Raw genomic sequence first — 20,057 nt, forward strand, 5'->3', positions numbered from 1 at the left:
TTGTGGTGTACATTACCCTCTGTTTTTAAACTCTGACCCAAGCTCACAATTGACCCTATACATATTTTATTGGCCAGCCATAATGAGCACAGATATCTGTTACTGACCCGACTGCCGCTGCCTTCACTGGTCTCTGACCAGAGGAAGAAGAGTACGGTAAAATGGAAAGACTAGAAAGAAAAGGTCAAACATGATGGCAGCATCAGGTGTTTAGTGCTAAGAGGGAAGTTGCTGAGAAACTGCCGAAAGTTGTGGAAATGATGATGACAATGGATCACAGTTAGAGACATCTGTGGATTAACGATGCACTGGAGCTTTTGGGTGCCTTTGCAGGATGCTCCCATAATGCATTCCCTCTCCAACCTTTGGTGTCCGTTGGTTGAATAAGTGGAGGAGACTGAGGTGAATGACTAATCAATGAATGTGGTGAATACAGGTCTCTACAGCTGATGACCAGGTGAGTTGCCTTGATAGTTTGACTACATTTCTACTTAACTATTGAGAAGTGAATCAGAACAAGGATTGGTTGCATAATAAACAGTGGCGTTCCCTCAATTTGCACACAATTGGCCTTTTACACAAATTGCCAGAGGAGATTACCACCAAGGATTTTTTAACTAACAAAGTTGGCATTGAAAGCAGTGGTAGAACTAGACTTTAGTAATATGGTTGACCAAAGTGTTATCAGGTGGGTTTAAAAGTTTAAAAGTAACAAAAAAATACACAAAACAAAGATTACATTTGAAAAAAAAATACAAAAAATTACAACATTGCAGGAAAATACAGTAAAAGACAAGAAAAACACAGAAAATACTCCAAAAACACAAACAACTACCACAGAAATGACCCAGAGTACTAACAAACAAGCAAAACAATAACAGAAATACATAGAAAAATACTCCAAAAAATGCAAAATGACAACAAATACACAAAATTACTCCAAAAAACATTTTTTACAGGAAAAACATGCAAAAGAACTACAGAAATGCATTCAAAATTACTATAAAACTGTTATTTCCTGTGTTAATGCTCAATTTGCTCATTATTCTAAATGCTGACATGAATGTTGATAATGTGGCCTTTCGATCAAACAAACACATGTCCGTAGCCCCTGCTGTGATACAAGCTGCCCACCTCTGTCCTACAGTATACAATAAAGTGTGTAGCTTCAAGATTGTAATGTTAAATAAAAGTCTTTCATGTTGTTAGACATTGCCATGTCAAAATTAGATTAAGATTTGAAATTTGTTCACAAGAATCAAGTGTAAGCATTTTCCTAGAAACATTTTGAAGGGGCATCTGTCTAGGCAACAGCATGTAATCATGTTTCAATCTCCTGGGTGGAAAGTGGAGAGAATAACTTTAGGTGTCCAATCAGGTACCTGAACCATAGATCTGCCCTTAATTCATCATGCATTGGCATCAGTCCACTACCTGCAAGACTAAACCAGGCAATTTGCAATATCCAGTTTTCTATTTCATTTGCAAAAGTACATCTGCAGGGGGGAGACCAACTTTTTTGGCAACTCTTACAAATGAACTGTTGCAATAAACATTTAGGATATCTCTCTAAACCAGTATTTTTAGGACCATGGAGCACTTGACTTAAAGTAATAAAGTCACTTTGCGGTATAGGGAAATTCTTCTCTGATCAACAGTTTCCTTTGAACAATACTGCTCCTGTCTAAACTATCTTCATTTATCTTTTCTCACGCAGATTTCTGCTGAAGTTTTGGTCGGCACAGCTATCATTTCTTCACCCACACCTTGGTGTTTCTGACTGCTGCCAATGACATTGCAAGTATGCATACAGAGACAAGCAGCACCAACAGTCCACAAGTCCAAAACTCCCTGGATTTGTCTAATAATCACTCATCCAATGAACACGGCCTTCCAACATCCAATCAAAGTCAAGCGAAGCATGAGGTGTGGAGCGTCTCTTCTATGGTCTGTCCTACCGTGCTTACGATCATGCCCACCTGTCAACCCACACCGACTGGAAACTTTTATCCAGAACTTCCATCTTCATCTCATCCAACCTCAGAAGATCAGCTACCTCAGTTTTTCTCTTCAGAGTCTCAAGATCAAAACTTCCTGACCTCAACACTGTCTAGTGCCGAAAATGCTGAAGAAGTTAGGCAAAAAAAACCATCTGATGGAGTCTCACTGGAGGAGGGATCAATAAGTCTCATGTTCCCCAAAGAGCACAATGGTGAAGCACAAGGTATCGCAATGTGTTACATTACTTGACATTGCATTGATTGTATAAACTAAGCAATCTAAAGGTGAAGGTATATAAATTAAATTATTTATATACTCATTAAAAACCTCCTTTTTATTATCACTTTTCCAGATGCTGAAACAGATCCAGATAATAATCGGTTAGTTTTGATGACTTGTTCAGGCAAGACCCCAAAATCAGCAAACAGACCAAACTCAACAGTGACTTATAGTTATTTTAGAGGGAAAAAACATTGACAATGACTGTCCCAAGGCGATATTGTCCAAACATTTTTCGTCTTTGTACCAGTGTTCATGACTGGGCCTGACATTGAGATACAGCTACATCTCAGGCATAAATATCACATGCCTCAGTGGTACTTTCATTTCTTAAATTAGTTTTTGTTTCTGTATGTTGTGTTTAGTCTGTTAGTTTTTTTTTTGTTTTTTTTACTTATTTGTTTGATTCGTTTCTCCTTATCTTTATTACATTAACCTCTCATTAAATTCGCTGTGGCGTCCTTGGAAGGGAACACCCAAGAGGAAATTTCAATGGTGATAGAGAGCAAATGTTAAAGATGAGGCTAAAGCTACCCAGGGACTCGTGACTAAGATTGCAAACACATGCATTGCTGTTTCAAAAAGATTGCACTTCTTGTAGTGTTGACCTCTGACAGTATGTGCAGACAAAGGAAAAAAAAAAAAAAAGATTGGTAACCATGATTTATACCCAATAAAAAGTAGCCACAGGTCATCAAAATATAGCACTTTTTCTTGGATATATTATATTGTTTACTACTCTTATTAGTCATGTATTGTGGTATTTTTTATATTTTGATGACAAGTACTTTTTGTTGAGTTGGGTATATTATATCTGGACAGAAAAAAGAGATTTAATTATATAGACTGTGTCACAAAACAAACAATAATAGCTGAAATTAAGTTGTAAAATTATTTAGGAAAAAACCAAACAAACGTGGAAATGTTTATCAGGTGTCTGAAATGAAGAAAAAATTGAGGAGTTTTATTACTAAATGGATGTCGGGTGAGTGGCTGGTAATCGACCATTTGTTCACCTTTAAAATGCAAACTATACAGTTTGTGGGGAGTGGGATTTGTTTACATTTGAAGAGCATGCATGTTAGTAAAACATGTTTTCTCTACAGTACATGTAATTCTTAGTACTGATTACTTCTGTTGTTTCTAACTTCAAACAGTGTTCCAGGGATTCAATTTTCATCTGAGTCAAGTTTGTTTATCAAGTTATGAGAATATACTTTATAAAAGGTTCACTTCTCTGACACACCCAAAGTTCCATATTGCAACTTTTAGGCATTGTTATAACATTGTTTTTAAATTAAATGTTCATATTTTTACCATTTTAATATATTTCTGCAATCAACTAAAAATAATTAAAACTATTTAAAGAAAAACAAATGCCTAAATATATTCTGTGGCACTCATAATGTAGTTTTTTTTTGCTGGTGGAAAATCTGGTTGGTAACTTTAAGAATCTACTAGCCATGCTGGCTGGTGATCTATAAAGTTAATTTAAAGCCCTGTATACAATAATGCAAAAATGATTAGTAACATAATTGAAATGTTGACTACAAAAATTTGCGTTGACGCGTCATTAAATGTTGTAAATTCATGATAAAATCAGGCCGGCGCCTGCTTTCTGCTTCATTTATGCATTGTGAAGAAGAACTGTGGAACACAAGAAGAACCAACCTAAAGTCTCAAAAGTTCCCAAATGAATTCATATATTTTGTGTCGTCACTGTGTTTTATGGCACTTAAAATAATTGTATATTATATACATCATATTAAGAATTGCATTTTTTCTAATGCATTTTGGGAAAACTAATGAAAAATTTTGACCACTACGGGGAAGCAATGATCCCCCTGCCTCCCGCAAACTCTGCGTATGGTATTAACAATTTAAGTAACAGTGTTCTAGGGTTACGAAGCCAACATTTTAAGGTGACCGTGGCTCAGGTGGTAGAGGGGTCGTCTTCTGATCGAGAGGTTGCGGGGTTTGATCCCAGTCTATACCTGTCTTTGTGTCGAAGTGTCCTTGGGCAAGACACTGAACCCAAAGTTGCTCCCAGTGGTCATGGCAGCTCAGTCCCATTGGTGTGTGAGTGGGTGAATGAGCTGATATGTGAAGTGCTTTGGGACTACTTCAGTGTAGGGATAAAGCACTTAATAAATCAAGTCCATTTACCATTTTCAATTGGGTTGGATTAGAACTACAATGGTAACCTTTCCACATAGGCAAACAACAACAGAGTGTCCTGTTTGAGTTGTGACACCTGTTCTGTAATATAATAAGTATTAGCTTTATAAGTTTTTGGAAGTTGTGAGAATGTCTGTTGGTCCATCACCTTCCAAAGATCTTCAAACACAGTCTTTAAAAGAAAGTAACCACTGCAGGTCTGTAGTGTCCACTGTATCCAATCATGTCTACTTCTAAAACTTCCAATGATTTCTTGGTGTTGTTCCATATCGTTTCTTTTGGATACAACTGTGATGCATGGCATCCTAACATTGGATCATTCATCACCACGCTAGCAAACCGAATCCCAGTCTGAGCATTTGTCATTTCCTTCTCACTGGTTCCCCACAGAGTGCTTAGGAAGCTCTTTGTAGTTTTTGTAATAATTTCTTATCTTGGGATTTGGTTGCTGTGTAATCTGTTTTATTGAAGTTTGACCTCACTGTATATACTTTGCCCCTATTGACCATTATGTATCAGGAAGTGAGCTGCAGGCCGAGCGAGGGAAATGATTGTATTCATCATAGAATAGACAGTGTGAGAGTGAAAAATTGGCTGTTTGTGAACATGTTTCATTTAACCTCCGAACAGGGTGGTGCCAATTCCCTTTCTGTCATTTGTCATTTAAAATGCTTTCCACACAACAATGTCAGACCAGAGTGATCCGATGTACTCGCAACAAAATACATAAACAAAGCACTTTAGTTTTTGCTCCCATTTTTCATCAGCTGAAGTTACTCAAACACCTAAAAAGCTTATTTATTTACTGCAAATATTGTTCATAAATGTGTCAAAATGTGTGTCAACGTGCACTTCTCCTTTGACGGATAATCCATCCACCTCACGTGTGCGGCATATCCAGATGCTAATTAGACAGCGGTATTATTGTCCGGGTGTTCCTTTTATATACATAACCAGCTCATAAAAAATGGCGGAAAAACAAAAGCATATCTGTTTTTATTCAGTGAATGAACAAGGAGTACCGATTAAAAATGCTTCTTTAAACATGACTTTGCTTAAATGTTTGAAAAGTTATTACTTAAAAAGAACAACCAAATGATTGAAATACTTTGAGAGACTTAAACATTGAACAACGTACATTTTATGCTTGATTTTTATTTGTTATGCGAACCTGAGGAAGATGAAAATACACAGTTATTATTTTTTAGGTTTAACACAGAACATTTTATTGCATTGATATCTGTATTGTTGGTTTCTACGACAAATATATTTAATCTAATGAAATCATTCATACAGCCTGGAAAAGTGACATCAAACCTATATTTTTAATATTAACTGATGAGAGCACATGTGTCAAACTCAAGGCCCGGGGGCCAAATGTGGCCCTTTAGACCATCCAATTTGGCCCACAGGGAAAACTAAAAATGACAGAAAAAACATGAATCATTGTCTAAAATGAAACTCAACAATATTTGCAGGTGTGAACAGTTTTCCCATTGCTTATAGTTCTTATCATTTTTAATGTTAAACTGTTGAAAAAACTCAAAATTCTTACAAAGTTTCAAATTAATTAAATAAAAATTTGTCACAAAATTAACTAAGTGAAGATCCTGTTTGATATCTATCACTTATTGCTTGGATATTGTCAGTTTCTTACATATTTTGTGTTTTATGTATACGTAGAACTGTAAACTATGGCACAATAATGGTGGAATTACTCATTTTTCTGCATAAAGTCTGTGGCCCATTTAAGATTAAACTGTTCCTTGTTTGGCCCCTGAACTAAAATCAGTTTGACACCTCTGGATTAGAGTTTATCCAAGATAGGAAAGTGTATGAAATCATTTTTATTTGTTCATATGTAAAGAAAATATATGTATATTTGTACATTTGTCTTCAGATAAAGACTTGAATGAGCATAAACACATCTGATGTGAACAGGAATCCTTCAAATTCAATATTTATAATTATCAGTAGCTTGTATTGACTCACAAGAATATTAAAGCTAAACTGAATAAACTAATTATCAAAATGCTGCATTAATTCTGAGAATATCAACACAATCATTTGTCTTTCCTTCAGCTGATCTTTGTCAGAAGGCTTTCATAAAGAACCATAGAGAGACTCATATTACACATTCCACTCCGGTGCCTCCAGTGACCTTAATAAATAACTGTTGTGTTGTTCTTATCTACAGGGCAGTGTCTGCCACTCATGCTTTAACTTTTCTTTCTTTTATTAAAGTGCTCTATCCTCCGTTTAACACGTCAACAACTTCACATTATTAGGTTCCTCAAAACACTCTGAACTAAAAGAGTTACTGTCTATCGAAGGACTGAGCTTAACAAACTAATTTACATTCATCCTAATGACATGATACTGGAGAGTATCGCACTGCTTCTGCTAGCTTCCTTTTTCCCATAATGCATTGTGGTCACATATACTCAGCTGAGCAGCACCTGAGGTCATGCCTGTAGCGAAGAGAAAATAATGATTCCTCTAAGACAGTGGTTCTCAAAATATGGGGCTTTATTTACTATTATTACTTTATTATTACTGTTCTAAAATAAGTGGTTGCACATTCTATGTTATTTATATATGGTTTGAAGAAAAATAGTTATATATATTTATTAGCTGTTTTTTAATAAAGGTCAACTTTTAGACTGATTTTTCTGAAATAGTTTTTGGGTTGGGGGCACCTGAAAACTTTCTACTCTTTAAAGCAGGGGTTCTCAACCTTAGGGTCAGGACCCTATTTGGGGTCGTGAGAAACTGGGAGGGGGTCGCCAAATGCTTTTTGAACAATTTCAGCACATTTTTGCTTATTGTTACCCTTTTTCTACAATTACGGACTTGCCATTTTAATCTATTTTCATCACTCTTTCTTGCCATATTTTTGCTCCTTTTAATATATTTTTTGCTACATTACTCCCCTTTGTTTCCACTTTCGATACATTTTCGGCATTTATAAATCCTTTCCACCACTTTTCTAACCTAATGTCACATAGGTTGGCCTATTATTGTCACTTTTAACCTCTTGTCACCATATTTCATGCTTATTTTTTGCAAATTTGACCACATTCACAATTTGTCATATGCATTATTTGCCAGTTTAAACTAATTGTTCATACTAATTGTTATTGACATTTTGTACCCTTTTTTTTTTTTAACCACTTTTTCTGTCAGTTTTGGCCACTCTAATTTGCAACTTCTTACCAATTTCTGTGGTTTTTAAAATCCCATTTGACCACCTTTTCCACCATTTTTTGTAACTTTTAACCCAAAAACAAGGATTTACATCTTTAAGATGACTAATTACTATGGCCCAAATAATAATAAACTTCTAGGATAACAGTGGATATTATTCAGATAAATAAATAAATAAATGTGGTTATCACAGATTCATGGACCATCAATTGTTGACTTTATGGATGGACCCCAAAAAGCTCACCCCTTTATTCCCCCTTATAGATGGACCTGTCTCCACATGACTGTTCTTCAATGTTTGTGTCTGTGTTCTAACCACCTTCAGGTACAGTGGGGGTCCCCGGGCTCTAGAACCTTTGTTTTGGGGCTTGCGGGCTAAAAGGCTTGAGAACCACTGGTTTAAAGGGTGAAACAAGCTTGAGAACCACGGCTTTAATATAAGCTGAAGAGCTGCGGGAAAGTATTTGTTGAAATGTGTTATAAAAAAAGTAGATGCGAAGTTATATCAAAAAGCCTGACAAATTATTGATTTCAGTTGTGTGCTTGTGCGTGTGTCGGTATTTGTTGGCCTTGTTTGTTTAGACATTTCTGTGATGTAAAACCTCTCTCGAGCCTCTTTTTAGAGGAAAACAGGGCCTCAAGGTTTCTGTCTGAGACTCAAAAATTGCTGAAATCATTTTGTGTTTTTGTTTGAGAACTTTAATGCACTGCCAATGAGGTAATATTCTCACCAAGGTTTTTTTGTTTATCTGTTAGCAGCTGCTGGATTCCTGATTATGGAAGAAATATAACAAGAGAGCTTATACCATGAAATATTTCAATTAATGTAGGAGAAGATCCCGATCATTATACTGATTCTAGATCAGTGGCAATGGCAAACATCCCTAACTTTCATCATTGGGGAAACTTCAAAAAATCATCTTAGTTCATAATTAATTGTTTTTTTGTTTTTGTTTTTTTTCAATTAAATATGACTCAGTTATGTCAGGTTAGTTCCTCAATCAATCCATCAAGTTTCATCCCGATTGGATTTGAATTGTGCATTTCATTGCGATTTTGCAAAATACAGGGGTGCCCAATACATATTGACCAACATTATCACTGTTAATGACAATATAAATTTCTTCCAAGCCTTTGGCCCGGTGGCTGCATTTGGCCCTCTGTCTATTTTCATGCGGCCCCCAAAGTAAATGTACAAAATGACAAGAATACATACACTAAAAATTACAACATTGCAGGAAAATATAGTAAAAGACAATAAAAAACACAGAAAACATTCCAAAAACACTTCTACAACAATGAACAAAACAACAACAGAAATACACAAAGCTACTCAGAATAATATACAAAATCACTGAAAATGACAACAAAACTACACAAAAAGACAAGAAAAATGATTCTGCAAACCCACAGTACTAACAAACAAGCAAAACAACAACAGAAATACACAAAAATTACTAAAAAAAAAAATGCAAAATGAAAAAAACAACATGACTCTATAAAACATATACAGTATTTTACAGGAAAAATACACATACATACTACAGAAATGCACAAAAGGCCTCACAATGAACAAGCCATCAACGAACATACACAGAATGACAGAAAAACACAAAAATTACTATAAAAACTCTTTACTTAAGGTTTAGTGATATTAAAACGTGTGCCAGCGACACTCCACGTGCTAGTAAGGAGTACAAACTCCAGGGAATCACGACTGCGTGTCTTCAGCGCATTAGAATGCACCCTCAATCCATTTCGCGCATTTCCCTCTGAGGAATATGTATAGTAGGCGGATCTCGTAAGGTGCGCAGAAAAATGGGAGGAGGACATGCAAATAAATTCATGCAGTGGGAGAAATGCAATTTATCAAATCTAGAACTGTTTGCTGTGATTATTTTAGCACGGAAAAAATACTACGCCTGACAAAAGCTCATTTAAATGGGGTGGTCGGCACTACTTCTGCACGTGCACTAATCATTGCTGCAATCTTAGTGAATTCCTCACAGCAGGTGAAAAAACTGCGTCACCAGATCTTTTTTTCAGATCTTAGTGAATCCGCCCCTCAGAGTGCTCTTGTTTTTAATAAAATGGGGGGAGAATGAAGAATACTCGTTATGTTTAAAACATTATCTTTGGATAAAACATTTAAAGAGCCAATGAGACAAATACCTTACAAAATGTTATAGAGTAGGTGACTTTTTTTCTTCTTCTGGTGTTCTAACTGAATTCATGTCATTATATTGTTCAAATGGCTATGGAAACAAAGTCTTATAATTGTCCCACTTAAGTCCATTGTGTAAGCTTTACCCTGCCCTCGTTGTCAGTAAAGGCCATACAAGTAGTGAGGAGGAATTGTATTTTCTAGCACAATATCAAGCCAATTGGCAAGCTACAATGGCCTCGTGTAAAGAATTTTCAATAATTGTGGGTGGTGAAATAACCCAAAATTGGAGTGCAAAATAAAAATGAAGAAGTCACATAAAGAAAAATTGTTTAATATCCCAAGAAAGAGTCATCTTTAGACCATAAATTTAAACAGATATCAGATATTTTCTTACAAACCCACATTTCGGACCAATGAAAATAGCAAAACAAAAAGTATTTTTTCAGATTTCAAGAGACTGTCACCCAACAACCAATACGTGTATCTAACGAAACATTAGTGATGTGAACAGTCTATGTACATAACTCAAAGCTGATGAAACTACATAGAGCTGAGACATATGCAAAGCTGTTTACTGAAGGCCCAAACATGTTCCAGCCCCAAACCATGACTTTATTCTAATTTTGACAGACCAAACTAAAAATGTACAGTGCCTATTGAATTTTTAAGGAACTATTGGTAAAAATGTCAGAATTTTTTAGACCAAAGTGCGTTGGATGTGCTGAAAATGTGTTGATGTTGAAATGACCCTGATACTGTATGTTTCTGAATGTTTTCTTATTTCACAGAGCAGGATTCTCAGCCCTGCGTTTCCCGTGAGCTGTTGGTGATCATTGGAGTTCCTGTAGTCATTAAACTGATCATTACTACGGCACTCTTAGGTAAAAAAAAAAAAAAGAAAGCGCTCATGAACAGCTCACTAATCTTTGGTTTACACTGAGAGCCTGAGTGTCTTTTCATCATCTCATCACTCATCAGCAAACCTTTCAGCATTTCTTATTACACTGAGCCATTCGCTAAAGTCTCTAAATGAAAGACTGTTGGTGCTAAGTCACTGTGCAAACATTATTGAAATTTCTCAAGGAGAATAAAATTAAAATCCAACCATTTATTTACATAATGCTTTTCTGAACACTTCACACTCCCATTTATGCTTGACTGAACTTCTTTGTGTTACAATATTACAATCCAATTTAATTAATATTTTAAAAATCAGTTGAAGAGGGTGTAAACCAGAGGTGAGCAACTTTTACCACAGCGGGGCCACAAAAAATGTGATTATGAACATTAATATCTGCATTTAGAATAAAGACCCATTCTGAGCATAAATACAGGGAAGAACAATGAGTTTGTGTTGTCATTTCATGTGGTTTTTTTAATCATTTATGTTTAGTTTGTGTGTTTTTGAAGTAATTTTGCTTATTTTCCTCTCGATCATTTTATTTTTTGTTGTTATTGTTTTGTGTGTCATAAGTGAATTTGTGTATTGTTGTCATTTTGTAATTTTGGGTATTCATTTTTGGTGTCGTTTTGTAATTTTTCTCTAATTTTGTGTTGCTGTTTTTTGTCTTGTTGCAGTTTTGTGTATTTATGTTGTCCAGTGCATATTTCTGTCATTTTTTTATGAGTTTTTTTTTTTTTCAGTCTATGTCTGGTTTAAATCATCCGAGCCAATTGAGAATTGGTCAAATAATCTTTTTAGGAACTAACAACTAGGGTTTGAATCAGAGGTGAGCAATTTTTACCACAGCGGGGCCACAAAAATGTGATTTTTCTGATGTGAGGGCCACATTATCAACATTCATGTCCAGCATTTCAAATAAAAACCGTTCTGAGCATTAATACAGGGAAGAACAATGAGGTTGTGTTGTCATTTCATATATTTTTGGTCATTTGTTGTTTGTTTTTTGTGGCCGTTTTGTGTATTTTTCTCTCATTTTGCACTTTCTGTTGTTGTTTTGTGTGTTATAAATCAATTTGTGTATTGTTGTTGTCATTTTGTAATTTTAGAGACATTTTTTCTCTAATTTTGTGTTGTTTTGGAGTCATTTTGTGCGTTTACTTTGGGGGCCGCTCAAACTTAGAACGAGGGCCGCATTTGGTGCCGGGGCCACCAGTTGCCTATGTCTGGTTTAAACAATAACATCTGAGCCAATTGAGTATTGGTCAAATAATCTTCTTAGGAACTGAAAACTATTGGAAATACAGATAAGATTGATTTCACTGAAAACAAAAGCCCAGAAATGATTCATAATATTTTTTTTCTTAATCAATCCCATGGTGGAAATAATCTAAATGTGTATGATGAGCTATAAAGATAATGTCTCTCTTGTCTCTTCACTGCAGTCAAGTTTCTGTTGTTCCCCTCGGATTTCGGAGACTCTTCTGCTGTGATGTGTGAGCGCTGCAGTGTCCAAACTCAGACGCCTTTTCTGTCCAAGAATCCATTGAACCACACAGGAAACATCACAGCAGGTAAACAACAACAACAACAACAAAAGATAAATGTCCACTTAATAAGTACAGAACACACAATAGCAAGAGCAGAGTTGGTAAGATGCTTACAATGAGATAATAATAACAAGTAAAGATGTTTTTTGACTGATAATCCATAAAAGTCAGTGTTGCATCACTTAGTGCAGTTAAAGAATGGTGGAAAATCACTCAAATCGAGGCACAACATGGAAGAAAAAGCACATAATAAAACATAAGGAATAAATGTTATTTAAAAATGGGACAAAATTGCGTGTAAAAAACATTTCAGCCATGTTGTGCAGTAGTTCCCAACCTTTCTTGTCTTGTGTTCCCCTTGAGCCTTTTTGTCATACCATGAGTACCCCCTCACTCACACATGTTTAAATTATTTTATTTCATCTTCTTAAATTGAACAATTAATATTCAGGCATTATATTCTTATTTAACTCAAATTAAACATAAAATTATGTTTCCTTTAAGGCAATAAAAATGATAAATATAAGAAATAATATTATAGTAAACTTTTGTATTAATAATACTGTATTATTAATACTAATATATTATGATAATATTGTTATTAAAGAAAAATAATAAAGTTGAAATTAGAAAAAAAAATCATATAAATAAATAAATACAAAACAAATAATTAACCTGCCTGTGTTATATATAACTTTTACGACATTTATCACAAAAGGAGCATCTTTGAATATGTCCCCTTTAAACAGGCATTTAAACTTTAAAAACAAGTCATTGTGCACACGTACCATTTTATTGACGGACTTATGAAATGACTGAGAATGATTTTCATTATCTTGGAAATGATTTCTTCATTTTTCCATGTACACCCTGCAATATGCTCATGTACCCCTAGGGGTACGCGTACCCCTGGTTGGGAAACACTGATGTAGTGTACACTTGCTGCAGCATGACTATTAAAAGAACATTCCTAAAGTCTATTTGAAAGCTTACATACGAGAAACAAGAATAAAAAAAAATATTAAAAACACATCCCTCAACCAATCCTTCAACTCAATCATCTATTTATCAGATCAAATGCAGCTTCATTTTGCTCTTCATCAAAAGCACAATAAAAAAAAAGTATCAGATGATTGTGATTAAGCACTCTGAATAGTAGAGATGATCCAACATGCAGGTTCTCAGGTTTAAGAAGTCGTCAACGTCAAGAATTATAGATTAAAGAATGTTAATCAAACACATAGTGTCATCATATATAGCCATATACCCTGCAGTACTACTACAGTTACTATTAGGGTGTTCATTACCATTAATCTGACGATACGATACAATTCACATATACATCAAGATATATATATCGCAATATCAATAATTACAAATGTCACCTTTACAAGTACAAAATTGTATGAAACACAATTTATTTCATTGTTTTTAAACTTGCAAGAACAAGTAAATGAAAACTAACTGTAATTCACGTACCAATATTAAAAACAAATGATATGATTATCAAACTGTCAAATGACATTTTACAAAAAAAGTTCAAATTTTCTACAACAGATTCTGATTCTGTTAAGTTCTCAAATTCTTTATTTAAAGAAAGTAACCACATTAATCTTTCAAAGTGCCCGGTATGTTTTATGAAAATAAAGTGAGGATGTTTATTTTTTTGTGTACTTTATTAGTGTAATTATATTACAGATATTTGTACGATAACATGTCCCCCAAAATTTTGTCAGATTTTACCAACCAGGCGTAAAGAATAATAACGACACTCCCACTATCTTATGGTGTTTTCATAAATGTAAAAGTTATTGATTGATTGGCTACATTAAATTGAAATTGTTAAATTTATGCTAATCATTGTTAATACAGTTTACTGTAATTTAAAAAGTATCAACAATTAGTTGGTAAATAATGAGCGATACAAATCGTGAATGTGGTTAAATTATAAAAAAAAAAAAGGCATTAAATATGGGGAAAAGAAGTTAAAAGTCACAATAATAGGTCAACATATAACATTTGCTGGGAAAAGTGGTGGAAAGGGTTTATAAGTGCTGTAAAATTCTGGAAGAAATGTGCATAAAAAGGCATTGAAATTTGATGGTGAAGTGACAGAAATAGGAGTAATGTAGCAAAAATGCATTAAAAGGAGCAAAAATATGGCAAGAAAAAGTGATGAAAATAGGTTAAAAAATGGTGAGTTTGGTGTATTTTTGAAAAAGGGTAGAAATAAGCAAAAATGGGCTCAAATATTTCTAGTTTCTTGAAGGCATCTGGTGAACTCCTCCCAGTGCTTCGTGACCCCATATGGGGTCCTGACCCCAAAGTTGAGAACCCCTGCTCTGTTTAAACCTTTCAGATCTTGACTGCCCGTTTCTGAACAGCGATGGTCGGCGTATTGTTGGAGGAGTGTTAGCGGCAGAGAACTCATGGGGCTGGCAAGTGAGCCTTCACTGGAAAAGCAAACATGTGTGTGGTGGTGCCATCATCTCCTCTCACTGGGTCATCACTGCAGCTCACTGCTTCGTTGAGTAAGAACAACACACACATGGTTCACATCCATTCCCATTCATAAAACCATTGTTGGTTTTTTCTTGTCTTCTTTATTTATTTATTTTTTTAAATCAGTAGATCCACCAATGTTGATAGGTCAGTTTACAATCTGACCTATCCCAGCTATTATATTATTTATTTATTTATTGTATAATTAAAATTTGGTCAACTTATTTTAAATATCAGTATGCTGTGTGTTTCATTTATTCACTTTTAAATTAATTTTATAAATTTAGTTCACTTTATTATTTATACATGTATATGTGTATATATATATATATATATATATATATATATATATATATATATATATATATATATATATATATATACATATATATTCACATATATTAGGGCTGCATGATTATGGCCAAAATGATAATCATGATTATTTTGATCAATATTGTGTACAGTTTATAGTGCAAAAGTAAGCTTTAATTTTAAATTATTATTTTTTTAAGTAACTTAATAATTTAAAATGTACCAAACACTAATGACATAAATACATATTTACAAAGTGCACAGCCCAAATTAATCTTATGGGTATTTATTGCCTTTCTTGACTATTTCTGTAATGCTATTGTTGCTATCATTCCTACTATTACTATCATTGCTACTGTTATTATTGACTTTATTCAGTTTATCCTTGATCCTCTGGTTTTTTTGTTGTTGGTTTTTATAATGACCCATAATTACTGTACCAAATGTGGATATCTTTGTTAATTGAGTGCCCAAAAATGTGTAACAAAAAGAAGACACACATGGTTTGAAAGCTCATGTCAAAATATAGTGAAAAGAAAGATGAATGCAGGTCAGTTCTCAGAACCAAAACTATCACTGGTCCCAGTCGTTCAATAATCCATTTGAAACTAATTAAGACTTTGTCAATTTTCATATGCTTGAAATTGACAAAACTTTGTTTTGTAATAATGCACAGTATGAGATTATGTAAAGGCTTTTGGCACTTCATCAAACAGAAATCAATGCTCTTCAATGAGCTGCCTGAGATGAACCCAGACACAAACTTTTGCTATAATCCCATAGGAACAAGTGGTACGAGGCAGCTGATTGGTTGGTGGTGGCGGGAACAGTCACCATCGCACAAAACTCTCTGGGGAGTCGTTACAGAGCTCTGCAGATCCTTCACCATCCTCGATTCAACATCCACAATAATGACTACGATGTGGGGCTGCTGAGAACCATCACTGACATGGACATGTCAGGTACTAGAGTACTGTAATTATAGCATAATTAAAAATAATTATTTTAGCACTGTTTGATATTAAGAAGAGATTACAGGGGTAGAAGAAGATGAAAGAGGGGAACAGGAAACCATTAATACATTGAATAAAGATGAGCTGCAGACAATTAGCATCAATTTTTAATGTAGAGCAATCAAATATATATATATATATATATATATATATATATATATATATGTTATGCAAACAGCCTTTCAGCCTATAGTGAAACTAACAAGGAAAATCTTCAACATTTAAATCAGAATAAATAAAAAGGCAAGCGCCTGAATAATAAAATAGTAAGTAAGTAAGTAAATACCTTTTATTTATAGAGCGCTTTTTGCAGATAAAAATGACAAAGTGCTGTACAGAACAGAGGTAAAGTTAAAACAACAGGTGCAACATCATAAAAAGAATAATAAAGGTTAAAAAAATCCATTTAACCAAAAGCTTTTCTGAAAAGCAAAGTCTTCAAGTGATTTTTAAGAGTCCACACAGTTAAGTTAAGGTTTCATTTATTCAGACAATTGTTTTTCACAAAACTTACTTTGATTTCCTGACATGTTTCAACTGTCAACTGCCAGTCTTCTTCAGAGGCATCTGGTGATCGCTTTGATGTTTCCTCGACTTCCGCGTAATAATTCCAGCGAGTTGTTTTTGTCTTCTTTTTGAATAATATGTTAAGGTTTCATTGATTCAGAAAACTGTTCTTCACAACATTTACTTTGATCTCCTAACGTTTCAACTGTCAGTCTCCTTCAGAGGCATCTGCTGATCGCTTTGATGTTTCCTTGACTCCCTCGTAGTAATTCCAGCAACTTTTTTTTTTCTTTGTTTTGAATAATAGCAGACAAAAAGAACATGCTGAAATTACTACGCAGAAGTCAAGGAAACATCAAAGTGATCAGCAGACGCCTCTGACTAAAACTGGCAGTTGACAGTCGAAACATGTCAGGAGATCAAAGCAAACTTCCTGAAAAACAGTTGTCTGAATAAATAAAGTTTAACATACTTTCCAAAAGATTCTTTGCTTTTGTGACCCCTATCCACCACACGGCTGTAAATGTTATTGTTTTACTATAAGTCAAAGATATAAATGTGATTACAGTGTAATGTCTGCAGGAGGAGTTCGTCCGGTCTGTTTACCCAGTCCAAATACATCATTTCCCCCTGGAAGTAGATGCTGGATCACCGGTTGGGGATTTATTCATGAAGCAGGTATACACTCCCATTGTTATCAGTTGATCTTATTATCCTTGGGGTCAATTTCACCTCATTTAATTTTTATCATTCAAAAAATAATAAAAATAAAAATACTTTTTTTTCTTTTTTAGTTCATATTTCGTGACTTTTCCTAATTTGATGGGCACAGTTGGTTAAGCATAAAAGTACCACAATTATTTTTTTTCAATCTGCTAAATGCATATTACACACATTGGTGTTCCTCTGGGGTCAGTTTGACCCCAAGCTGTTTTAGCTGTGTAAAACTTGACCTCACATCCCTACACCTGGGGAGTGGTGGCTCAGTGGTTGAGGACAGCGGTCTGGCAATCAGAGGGTCACTGGCTCGAATCTCACCCGGGCCTCAACCCCAATCCAACTGCTCCCCGGGTGCCCGCAGCCGGCAGCCCACTGCCACCCCAGGGAAAATGGGTAAAAATGCAGAGAAGAATGGGGTATTAAAAATAGGTAAATAAATATGTTTATGAGAGGAAAGGAGGGGTCATCAACATCAATCAATATGGTTCATTCTGTGAGAGTCATGAATGTGCACCCCAAATTAAAAAAATATTCTAATGAAAGATTTTCAAGATACAATAAGTGTAAAAGTGCTTTCACACGAACGCAACTGAAGCGACTCGACTACATTCAAAATCAACGTAAATGACGCGACTTCAAGTGACCTCCCTTCATGCGACCCGACTTGTGCGATTCTGGCAACTCGGTCCTGCACAACCTAGTTGCTCAAAGTGGAAAAATGTGAACTTTTTAAGCAACTTCAAGCGACAACTCCCCCAGACATCACTGTCTGTAGTGCTGGGGCAGTAGCCCCTCCCTCCTGCTACAGAGAGACGCTGCAGCGGAGGGCTGTGGCTGTACATTTCCTCAATTTACCGAAGCAAAACTAAAGCAGTTAACTTTTTGAATAAGCCTGCATTCTGGGTGGAGAGAAGAAGTGATCGGCCCTCTCTCTCTCCTGTCACCGGCACACACACACACACACACACACACACACACACACACACACACACACACACACACACACACACACACACACACACACACACACACACACACACACACACACTGTGCCCTGGTCATCACGTCACTGGAGCAATGAAGTGAAGGAGTGACCAAAAAGCGCCACTATGTTCGATGTGAACACACCTTAAAACTGAAAGTTTGACCTGATGGTGGCGCTGCAAATATCATCACCACAACCAACAGGGTTCATACACTTGTGGTAAATTAATGTCACTAAATTTGACAAGATTTGGATGAAAACTATTCAAGATAAATTTAAGTTTGGCCTAATGATGGAGCTAGAGAACAGGTCAAGGTTTCATTATGAAGGGGTTATTTATGTATTCAACAAATAAACAAAGTGCCTGACACAAAAACTTGGTCAACAATTTTCTGAAAATCCTTTTCTGGAGACAAATATCTCTACCTAAAATGTGTACCTAATGTTTGAGGATAATAATCAAGTATTTTGAAGAATTCAAGGCATAACTAAAAACATCACAATCCTTCACTTTTTGACCATGACTTTCCTAAGTTAGTATGAACAATAAAAATCAAAGGTGAAACCTGCAGATAATAAAAGGAGATAATAAAGCATTGATGTGCTTTTCCTTTTTTACTGCTACATAAACCAACAGTGATGAAAAATTTAAATCTCAATCAAATTCTTGCTCGACTTGAACCTAAATGTGTTTTCCCAGCATGCCTCCTGCTTTTTTGTGACAGGCTCCGTGTCAGATGAGTTGAGGCAGGCTCAGGTGAAGGTAATCGCTCAATCCATCTGCTCCAGCCACAGCGTCTACGGGGTCTTCATCACTCCTCGGATGATTTGTGCTGGCAGCATGGGCGGTGGCGTGGACTCCTGCCAGGTGACACTAAATCTAACCCCAGGTTGATGAGGAATATGTAACTATCCATGACCTCCTAACTGTCTGGACTGAGATGTTTCATGATTGTTTCCTGTTCAGGGGGACAGTGGGGGGCCCCTGGTGTGTGAGACAGCTGACGGGGACTGGAGGATGGCGGGGGTGGTGAGTTGGGGACAAGGCTGTGCACGGCCTAATAAACCAGGAGTGTACAGCAGAGTGACACACTTTCTGCAGTGGGTTGAAACACACACACAGGTACAGGATTATTTCACTTATTGATGTAAAGTTTTTTTTTTTTTTTTTAAATAAATAGTTTAATGATCAGCAACTTTTATCACAGCGGGGCCACAAAAATGTGATTGTCTGGTCCGAGCGACTCGTTATCGACATTGGATTTGATTTTGATTTATTAATTTATTTCAATCAAGTAAATGACAACTTTAAAACAAAATTAGCATCAAGAAATAACAACAAAACAGTATCTTGCGTCTTCAAATTCTTATGCATCTGATCAGTTTACATGAACAAAATGGAGTCAGAAGAAGTATAAACATATCTAATCTTATACCCCTTTAATTTTTTTTTGTAGATTTCCTAACTTAAACGTTAACAAAGACTCAATTAACTAACATTTTGAAAACTATAATGTGAATAAACAATCAACGCAATATAATATTCACACAGAAACCATGCAATATTTGTTTTTTTTACATTAAAACTAGAACATTCATGTCAGCATTTGGAATAATGACCAATATAAGCATTAATACAGAAAATAGCAAAGGGGTTTTGTGTTTTTTTGTCATTCTTTTGTTGTTCCTATTTCTTTCATTTTTGTATATTCCTGTTCTTGTTTTGGTTTTTGGT

The 20,057-nt window shown here is 35.2% G+C and overlaps 1 protein-coding gene across 1 annotated transcript; it reads left to right on the forward strand.

Moving 5' to 3' along the window:
- The first annotated feature begins 1,971 nt into the window (after window positions 1-1,971).
- On the forward strand, window positions 1,972-19,469 carry LOC114477819 (transmembrane protease serine 5). Its single transcript, XM_028470440.1, has 9 exons — window positions 1,972-2,224; window positions 10,621-10,713; window positions 12,179-12,307; window positions 14,643-14,814; window positions 15,881-16,059; window positions 17,200-17,295; window positions 17,605-17,730; window positions 19,048-19,190; window positions 19,290-19,469. The coding sequence occupies exons 1-9, from the start codon at window positions 1,972-1,974 to the stop codon at window positions 19,467-19,469; spliced, it is 1,371 nt and encodes a 456-aa protein (XP_028326241.1).
- The last annotated feature ends 588 nt before the right edge of the window (window positions 19,470-20,057 follow it).

The sequence above is a fragment of the Gouania willdenowi genome, chromosome 16 (assembly GCF_900634775.1).
Source record: "Gouania willdenowi chromosome 16, fGouWil2.1, whole genome shotgun sequence".
Classification (NCBI taxonomy): domain Eukaryota; kingdom Metazoa; phylum Chordata; class Actinopteri; order Blenniiformes; family Gobiesocidae; genus Gouania; species Gouania willdenowi.

Excerpts from the sequence above, each read along its gene's own strand:
- LOC114477819 (XM_028470440.1), top strand. The coding sequence starts at position 1,972 with ATGCCCACCTGTCAACCCACACCGACTGGAAACTTTTATCCAGAACTT. Across the intron at positions 17,731-19,047 it reads TGCCACCCCAGGGAAAATGG|GCTCCGTGTCAGATGAGTTG; the intron begins GTAAAAATGCAG and ends TTTTTGTGACAG. Across the intron at positions 19,191-19,289 it reads GTGGCGTGGACTCCTGCCAG|GGGGACAGTGGGGGGCCCCT; the intron begins GTGACACTAAAT and ends TTTCCTGTTCAG.